Below are 8,961 nucleotides of genomic sequence, written 5' to 3' on the forward strand. Positions count from 1 at the left end.
GTGCGACGCTTTCAAGCTAAAGCATGCAAGCATGCAACCAACCGATCATAATGAAAGCTGACATTGGTGCGCGTCGACTGATGATCGCGAAGCTCGTGCGACCATTTCTCGACGATCGAGAAAGTCTCGCGTTCGGAGCATTCTCGAGATCGACGCGCTTGTTGAATGCACGAAGCACGACGGAGGGGGAGATCTCGCTCGAGACGCAAATGCGATGCGATGGGATGAAAAGTGGTGTGGGTGTACACGTGTTTATGAGTGGTCTTGTGCGATTGTTCAGAGGGTGCGACGGACGTTGGGATGGCGTGCAGAGAGAGATGGCTTTTTGAGATTCGGGACTGGCTAGGAGGGATGAAAGGGTAGGCGAGAAAGTTGACGTGGGAGAGAGCGAGGTTGGAGCGAGGGCACAAGCGCGACTTTGTTTGAGCGGCGCATAGGATGTGCGTGGTACGACGCGCACTGCGCCAGCATCAGCGGGACCTTTGTTTTCGAAGCGGATGAACCGGATTGCCGAGGTGCACTGCGTCTACCGAACAGTCTCGGTGGGACTGCTCGTGCGCCGTGTGCGGTCCGAGTGGCGTTGAGAGGCGGAGGGGCCATCGTCCCTTGCTAGCAGCCCTTTCGAGGTTCGTGCGCCTGTTTCGTGCACAGTGTGGCTCCTCAGAGCACAAAGATGGCCCCAATCAGACTGGCAAGACACATTGCCAGCACAGTGCCGATCTGAGCAGATCCGAAATGAAGAGAGGAGAGCGCACCGTCGCCGGAACCTGCACGAGTCGAGGTGCTCGTGCTGTTGACCGCAGGACTGCTCGTGCTCGTGCTCGTGCTGCTGCTGCTGCCGGTGCTGGTCGCGTTGGGAGCGCTGCTGTTTGAGGCGCTGCTTGCGCCGGGTTCCGTCGTTGCGCTGCATGCATGCATAGAGATCAGGACATGAGTTTAGTCAAGTGTAGAAGCACGTCACCATGGCCTGCTTGCGTCCCTCGATTTGAGTTGCGAGCCGCGCACTCGCGATTCTCGACGCGCATGCACGAACATCACTCACGTAGCTCCGCCTGCACTGCCAGCGGTGCCAGTCGCTCCATTGGGAGCTGTGGTGGTGAGAGCCGCGCCGCTGTACGTAGCCGGTCCGCCCGCCGCTCCATTCCTCACTCCATTGTGCTGACCCGCGCAATTGTTCTTGTAGTGAGATGAGAAAAGGAGAGATGTTAGAGCGTTGCACGGTAAAGGTAGATCCAAAAGACGGGCATGTATATGCACACACGCGCGCGAGGCCACACCTCGCTCGTTGTTGGGGCGAGCATTGTGTCTTGATCGAGGTTTCACCTCCTACACACTCACATTGTTGTAAGTTACATCTTCGGCCGGCTGGATGCCTGGGCATGGAGCGTAGCAAGCCTGAGCAAACAAAGTGAGACGCAAAGTGGTGCGAGTGAGTTACAACGTGTCTCACTGGAGGTCTGGCGCGGCGCGGCGCGGCGGGGTCCGCTGCAGGCAAGCAGGCACATATAGAAGAACATGTATATGCTTCCTCGAACCCTAACCCCGCTCTCGACTCACGATGAGACCGTACTGCTTGTTGCAGATGCATGGCCAATCACCGTCATTGCAAGGTCCACCAGGTCTCTGAGACTCGTCCACCTCCACCTGTCCCAAGCAGGTAGTGATGGAGTCCCTCGTCTCTTGTGGGCACGTTGCTTGTGGGTCGAGCAGCGTCTCTCCGGGTGCCGATTGGGCAAGGACGAAGGAGGCGGTCAAGAGCAGAGCTAGACTCCACTGGAGCAGCACAAAGCGGCGCGAGAACATGCTGGTTGGGTCGGCGTGGCCAAGAGAGGGATGCTTTGCCTGTGAGTATGTGGATGGGGGGTTTCAGAGTGGTGAAGGTGAGAAAGGAAGGCGAATGTGGCCGCCTAGCTGATGCTTGGTTCATCCAAATCGTGATCACGAGTCGTGAGTGTTCGTTGCAGGTGAATCGTGTTCCTCTCCTTTATATACAAGCGCCTGACCCACGCAAGGCTTGGCAGAATTAAAGTTGCAGCGTGTCCGCGCAAGGCGCAGAGACAGCACCCTCAAACATGCTATATGGAAGCCATCAGCTTTCGCGGACGTTGCACCGCGTCGCGGCCTCCACCCGCGCGTCGTCGGTTGGCCGCGGACACCCAACACAACACGTTGTACCGCACAGCAGTCAGTTCGAGAGCTCCATGAGCCCACGACTGCCATGAAGCAAGTCAATCAATGGATCGTGAAACATATGCTTCTGCAGCGCCGAGACATGGAGCAAACTTCGCATCTCCGTCAACGCCAGCTGGACGGAGCAAAAGTCTGCTGACCTATACATACAGCGCGCGATCACAAAGCGATCCTTGACCCCACATTGCTTATTGCGCCACCGCGCGAGGAACGAACGGGAAGCGAGCGGCTTTGAACTACGCAAGGGTAGAAGAACGACGAGCCATCGGCCGCATTCACGATCGTCACAAGTGCAACTCCCGTACGCTGCCTGCTGCCCCGCCGCAATCCCCTCGCATCCAACATGTTGGATCCGCGCGCGTGATCCGGCCCGCTGCGCTGCATGCTGCCTGGATGCCTGCAGCTGGATGCCTTCCCTCAGGCACCGCTCCGCATCTTGCAAAGCATGCGGCGCAGAGAGGAGGTCAATCGTTCAGCGCGTCGACGTAGAGTCAGAGCGCGACCCGTGCGAGTGGTGTGGAGTCGGGATGATCACGTGATGGCTTCCAGACCCGAGGATTTTTGGATTTTTTTCAAATCAAGAATCAGAATCATTCATGATGAGACTCTTGATCTCCTGATGGCTCGGGCAGACAGGTGCGTGCGGTGCGTGCGACTACATGCGGGAGCAAATCGCACGTCTTCCTAGCTGATGGCGAACAAGCAGATTCGCAATTTAGCACCTGAATGCGTCGATCTTGAACGTTCACTCCAACATTCTTGATTCAATCGCATCAAGAGACCTGCTCGACCGCTCGAGCGCATCTTGACGCTGATCGTGCTATCCGGCTGGTCCAGCTTGGAGCGCATACATTCACTCGCAAGATGCTGGTGCGAGGCACAACACAGCGGGGCTTTGGCCTCATGGGCGCCGTACACGCACGATGTCTCTCCACCGCAGCGGCGCCAGCACGGACTGCTAGCAGCTCCAGATGCTCGCCAAGCTCCATCTCAACCAGCGCGCGCCGCCTTGGTGCTTCCAGTGCTGGTCTTCGGATCGCTCGTCAGCCTGGTGGCGTGCTTGCAGGATGCACAGCAGGCATGGCATCGGTGGCGACCTCTTCCACCGTCGTCTCGGCCATAGACCCTTCCATTGTACTGACGGGAGCCGAAGCACAAGCCATGTCTCGTCGACGGAACATCGGAATCGCAGCGCACATCGATAGCGGCAAGACTACAGTGACGGAGCGAGTGCTCTTCTACACTGGACGCATCAATGCGATTCACGAGGTCAGGGGCAGGGACAATGTAGGGGCAAAGATGGATCACATGGAACTCGAGAGGGAGAAGGGCATCACCATTCAGAGCGCTGCTACGTATTGCAAGTGGATGGCCACTCCACCCACTCAAAGAGATGCCGTATCGGGCGATGTGGGTAGCGGAGAGACTTCTGGAAAGGAAGAATTCCACTTTAACATCATCGACACGCCAGGTCACGTGGATTTCACCATCGAGGTGGAGAGAGCTCTGCGAGTGCTCGATGGTGCAGTGCTGGTGCTGTGCGCTACTTCTGGCGTGCAAAGCCAGACCATCACAGTGGACAGGCAGATGAAGCGGTACAATGTTCCCCGCATTAGCTTCATCAACAAGATGGATAGGCAAGGGGCAAATCCATGGAGAGTCATCGATCAGATCAGGTCCAAACTGAAATTCCCCTGTGCCGCTGTCCAGCTGCCTATTGGTAGCGACGACAACTTTGAGGGCCTCGTCGACCTTATCCGATGGAAGACTGTGCACAACGACGGAGAAAAGGGGTGAGTGAGGATTCAGTGGACAGGTCAAGCTTGCTCCCAGGCGCTGACGCATCACACTCCGGGGGCTGCGCCTCTCTCAGCATCACTATACGCGAGGTCGACGGCGTACCTGATAACATGAAGGAGCTTGCAGAGGAAAAGAGGCGAGAGCTGATAGAGCAGCTGGCAGATGTGGACGACGGCATGGCAGAAATCTTCTTGGAAGAACGCGAACCTAGCATCGATGAATTGGCCACTGCAATTCGTCGTTCCACATTAGCCTGCAAGTTCTCGCCAGTCTTTATGGGTACTGCCATGAAGAACAAGGGAGTGCAAGCCATGCTCGACGGCGTTTGCGCGTATTTGCCCAATCCTGCAGAGGTGCCCGCTACCGCGATGGACACGAGCAGCACAGCCGCCAAGGCGGCCCAAGAGGAAGCGGTCCAGCAAGCTCTGGAGGATGGTGCCGATGACGAGCAGCAACAAGTGGCGCGCAAGTCGGCCTCGTTGCCCGTCGTTGGTTTGGCACCAAAGTCGGATGCACCTCTGGTTGGCCTGGCTTTCAAGCTAGAGGAAGGTCGTTTTGGGCAGCTGACATATCTGCGAGTGTATCAAGGTACGCTCAAGCGCGGTAACCAGATCTACAATGCTAGAACCGGCAAGCGAGTCAAAGTGCCTCGATTGGTGAGGATGCACAGCAACGACATGGAGGATGTGGACAGCATTGGTGCTGGGGAAATTTGCGCCATGTTTGGAGTGGACTGCAGTTCTGGCGACACCTTTACCGATGGAACGACGCAGCTCAGTATGACGAGCATGTACGTGCCGGAGCCCGTCATCAGCCTTTCCATCATTCCAGAAGGCAAAGACGCGAGCGCCGCCAATTTCAGCAGAGCACTCAACAGGTTCCAAAAGGAAGACCCGACGTTCAGAGTACATATTGACAACGAGAGCGGTGAGACCATCATTAGCGGAATGGGGGAATTGCACCTGGAGATCTACGTCGAGAGAATGAGAAGAGAATACAACGTACCTTGCAAGACGGGCAAACCTCGAGTCGCGTTCAGAGAGACGATTGCTCAGAGAGCTGCTTTCGCGTACACGCACAAGAAACAGACTGGTGGAGCTGGACAATTTGCTCGTGTGGCCGGGTGAGTACAACGCGCGCCTGCGTAGCGTGAAGCACTCGCACTGACGCGCGCGCCTCTCCTGCTTCCAGCTTCATCGAGCCGATGACTCTCGACGAGGAAACGGGCAAGGACGTCGCCTTTGAGAACCGCATCGTTGGCAACGCCATTCCAAACGGCTACTTTCCTGCTTGCGAGAAGGTGAGTGGAGGCCATCTGGAGCGTGCGACGTCTTTACCCACCCAACGCAAGAGCTGACGCCACGCGCTCTCTGCTCCGCAGGGCTTCTACGAAGCGTTGGAGAAGGGCTCGCTATCGGGGCACTCCGTCACTGGTGTTCGATACGTAATGGAAGACGGATTGGCGCACTCTGTCGATTCCTCTGAACTGGCCTTCCGCCTCGCCACCATTGGCGCCTTTCGATCCGCTTTCCACAACGCCATGCCTACGATCTTGGAGCCAAAGATGACGGTGGAGATCACTGCTCCTACGGAGTTCCAAGGGGCTGTCATTGGTGCCCTCAATCAGAGGAGGGGCGTGGTGGAAGATAGCGAGGTCAGAGAAGATGAGTTCTCCATCACGGCTGAAGTCAGCTTGAACGACATGTTTGGCTATTCCAGCCAGCTTCGGGGCTTGACACAAGGCAAAGGAGAGGTGCGTATAGGTCATGTGATTTCTCACAGCGCTAGGTAGGGACTCTGTGCATCGCCTTGCTCACGCTGACGCGCCCTTTGTTCCCTTTCTCCCTCAAAGTTCTCGATGGAGCTCAAGAATTACCAACCGGTCTTGCCTAATGTCCAAAGAGATATGGAAGCAGAGTACAAAAAGCAGCTGGCTGCTGGCAGCGGTAAAAAGTGAAGCGATCATCTACATTCTAGAGTTGAAGAAATTCATTCGCGCTCTTTGCAATCTTGTCGCCATGCATCGCAACTATCATCACCCTTCCAAAATGACTCAGTATCCGACGAGCGGCGGCAAGTCTGGTTCGCGCGGGGTGAGATGAAACGCCGTGAACCTGTCAGGCACACAGCCTCGGCTGGAAGCCTGTCACACATGTGCTTCTCCGAGCTCGGAATCACGCTGACACGTCTAGATCTGGCTAGCACCTCGGTAAATGTCGTATTAATTCCGCGCGTCTCACGCCCGCGTTGCAAGGAGACGTCCCACGCGTCTCAAGGGAATCGCATGACGGGGAAGTTGAATTGCTTTCTACAGGGCATGCTCAGGCAATCTGCAGCCGGCCGAGCGCCGTGCCGCACGATGATGGGCTCGATTGAGTAAGGAGAGGAGGAGTCAGGTTCGTGGATTGGCAGGAGAGCGGGCACCGGGTGAGCAGCTCTCGAGCATCGAGCGCAGTCAAGATCCTCTGCTCGTTGCTCGCGATGCGAAGAGTGCCCTCGGCAGCCACGCGAGGGCGATGGTCAACAGCGCATGTATCGCAAAGGCAGCAAGGCAGAGCGATGGCGAAGCAGAGCTCCCGTTCGATCAGGGCAAGATCAGACCTGCGCAGCTATAAGAGAGGTTGATCCACTTGCAAACTTGCGCTCCTGACGGAGGACGAATATCAGCGACATCCTTGCAGCAGCGTGCACGCTAATCACTTCTTTTCCGCAGACATGCATCTCTTTCCCTGTTTGCTCACCCTTTCCTTGCAGTTGCTGGCGCTTCAAGCAGGCACTGCGATTGGTCTAGAGGCGCGCACCCCTCACGTATTGCGGAGGGCGTACACGAAACACACGTCGAGGTCCGTGCAAGACACTCGCGATGCTCTCAAGACGACTCATCAGGAGCGAGCAGCTCCAGAAGTAGGCGACCCCTCAAGCAGCCAAAGCACTACCATTTGCGACATTGTAGATCAGGGTGGAGCGACCTCTTCAACGCTCGACGTGGGCCCCATCATCGAACAAGTCTTCAAGTCGTGCGTCAAGCGCAGCTCAGGAGCTGTGCTTCGTGTACCGGCTGGGGACTGGCCGATCGCCTCTCATGTCATCCTGAATCCCTGCGAAGACTTCACCTTTCAAATGGAGGGCAATCTACACCTCACAGTCGCGAACGTGGGCGGCGGTCCCATCTTCGACTTTCGATACTCGAACAATTTCAGAGTCACGGGAGGTGGAACATTCTTTGGCAATGGCCGTGCTTTTAGGGACAAGTACGCCTTGAAAGACAGACCGAGGTTGATGCTCTTCGAGGGTACCAACTACGAAGTTGACCACATCAGGCTCGATGATGCGCCGGTAAGTCATTTAGCCACGCCAAGGCTCTTGCTTGAGACGAGACATTCTGACATTCTCGTCAGATCAGATGTACCATCTCACCGCCCGAGGATCTCACTTCAAAGTCCACGATATAGTGATCAGCAGCAAACCTCCATACGTCGGTACGACGGACGGCATAGATTTGGTTTGCGAAGAACAATGTTCAGTCTACAGCGTGAGGAGCTTCCAGAAATCAGTTGACATGTGCTTCGCCGTCCTCGTTTGACATTCCAAGGCGTCTTTCCGCCAGGCGAACGTGACGAGTGGCGACGAGTGCCTTTCAATCAAGAAAGCCCACGGGGTCGAGGTGCAGGTAAGATGGGGTGCTCTTCTGTTGCGGTGGACTCGGGCTGATTGCGTCGGTGCACACGCCCCCTGCAGGATCTCGAGTGCCACAGTGAGTGGCGAAACATCGCACACGCCTTCAAACCATTCTCACGGCTCCGCTCGCTTCACACAGATGGGGGTGCAGTATCGATTGGCAGTGCTGGGCCGGATGGCACGTTTGAAGTCGAAGACGTGCGCGTCAAAGGCGTGTCGATGCATAACTCTCAAGCTGGCGTCTACATCAAGGCGTATCCGAGATCTCGTGAGCTTGATAATCTTCCTCTGCCTTGCGCTTCGCAGACGTATTAAAAACCATCATTTCCTTCCCCAGGCGGCTACATCCGTGGTTGCCTTTTCCAAGACTTTACCATCGACGATGTAGCGCATCCCATCGAGATCAATCAAGCTTGGTGCGGTCATGGCGAGTGCTCCCTCTCGGAACCTGGAGGACTTGACATCTCCGACATTACGTTTGATGGCTTCAAAGGAAGCGGGGATGACACTACCCGGCCTCCCGTCATATTGCGTTGCCACTCGGGAGGGTGTCACGATATCAATTTCAAGGTGGGTCAGGCTGAACAAGACCCGGAACAAAAATGAGCCGTCAGCCTTACCATTCTTTCTGCACAGAACATCGACTTGGCTAAAAAGGGCGGACGTTCCCCCAAGCCGCAGATGCAGGGCGCATGTGGCGCTGGACTCGCCGCCCTGCCGGCTTGCTGAACTTGCGAAAGGAAAGTCGGCTCAGGCGGACGGCTGAAGCAAGCATATTAGCCGTCCGACGAAGTTGTTTGCAAAAATGCACGTGACACTTTGCCATGTGAATGACGCCTGATCGCTTGGACTGCGCACTCTTTTGTGAGCTGCACCAGACCTTCTCACTCTTCGTCGCGAAGCATCTCCAAGTCATTTGCGAGCTCATCGCGGTCATGATGTCATGTTCAACTTTCACGTTAGCCTGAATCCTCGTTCGTGCTTCAAAGAAGTCTTGATCACGTCGGACCTGCAGCTCTTGCTGAGGCCCTTCTAGTGCGAGTCCGTCTTTGCTTTGCGCTCGATGCGCCGCTTGCGTGGTGCTGCCAACGTCGGAGGGCAGCCATTCTTGACCAGACCAATGTAATAGAGGCTGGCTTCTTTCACTTTCCCTCGTGTGCTCCAGGTGCAGGTCCTCAAGGCCGAGGTCCCAGCTCGGCAATAGACTACATACAATTTAATTACGCTTCACATTCAGTGTATCTCCAAAGCTCTTGTAGTGTTACATCACTAGTGGCGGATCGTGCCGCCTTG

At 56.1% G+C, this 8,961-nt stretch overlaps 3 protein-coding genes across 3 annotated transcripts; 2 read left to right on the top strand and 1 right to left on the bottom strand.

Annotated features, from left to right (window-relative positions):
- Positions 1-756: 756 nt before the first annotated feature.
- IE81DRAFT_48566 (hypothetical protein) lies at positions 757-1,837 on the bottom strand. Its single transcript, XM_025517380.1, has 4 exons — positions 1,558-1,837; positions 1,339-1,395; positions 1,043-1,176; positions 757-967 (listed from the first exon to the last, which is right to left on the bottom strand). The coding sequence occupies exons 1-4, from the start codon at positions 1,801-1,803 to the stop codon at positions 958-960; spliced, it is 447 nt and encodes a 148-aa protein (XP_025366315.1). The 5' UTR covers positions 1,804-1,837; the 3' UTR covers positions 757-957.
- Positions 1,838-3,270: 1,433 nt separating this feature from the next.
- On the top strand, positions 3,271-5,947 carry IE81DRAFT_295264 (elongation factor G, mitochondrial; the record flags this gene model as incomplete). The annotated part of the gene is made up of 5 exons (XM_025512087.1): positions 3,271-3,983; positions 4,064-5,113; positions 5,182-5,290; positions 5,372-5,743; positions 5,843-5,947. The coding sequence occupies 5 exons, from the start codon at positions 3,271-3,273 to the stop codon at positions 5,945-5,947; spliced, it is 2,349 nt and encodes a 782-aa protein (XP_025366316.1).
- A 758-nt stretch (positions 5,948-6,705) lies between these two features.
- Positions 6,706-8,629, top strand: IE81DRAFT_369319 (pectin lyase-like protein; the record flags this gene model as incomplete). The annotated part of the gene is made up of 7 exons (XM_025517231.1): positions 6,706-7,326; positions 7,394-7,522; positions 7,598-7,660; positions 7,729-7,744; positions 7,808-7,936; positions 8,006-8,238; positions 8,305-8,629. The coding sequence occupies 7 exons, from the start codon at positions 6,706-6,708 to the stop codon at positions 8,395-8,397; spliced, it is 1,284 nt and encodes a 427-aa protein (XP_025366317.1). The 3' UTR covers positions 8,398-8,629.
- Between the last annotated feature and the right edge of the window lie 332 nt (positions 8,630-8,961).

The sequence above is a fragment of the Ceraceosorus guamensis genome (assembly GCF_003144195.1).
Source record: "Ceraceosorus guamensis strain MCA 4658 unplaced genomic scaffold IE81scaffold_140, whole genome shotgun sequence".
In the NCBI taxonomy this organism is placed as follows: Eukaryota; Fungi; Basidiomycota; class Exobasidiomycetes; order Ceraceosorales; family Ceraceosoraceae; genus Ceraceosorus; species Ceraceosorus guamensis.

Coding starts and splice junctions, on each gene's coding strand:
- IE81DRAFT_48566 (XM_025517380.1), bottom strand. CDS start 1,803: ATGTTCTCGCGCCGCTTTGTGCTGCTCCAGTGGAGTCTAGCTCTGCTC. Junction 1,396..1,557: donor ACAAGCAGTACGGTCTCATC/GTGAGTCGAGAG, acceptor TTGTTTGCTCAG/GCTTGCTACGCTCCATGCCC. Junction 1,177..1,338: donor AAGATGTAACTTACAACAAT/GTGAGTGTGTAG, acceptor TCTCACTACAAG/AACAATTGCGCGGGTCAGCA.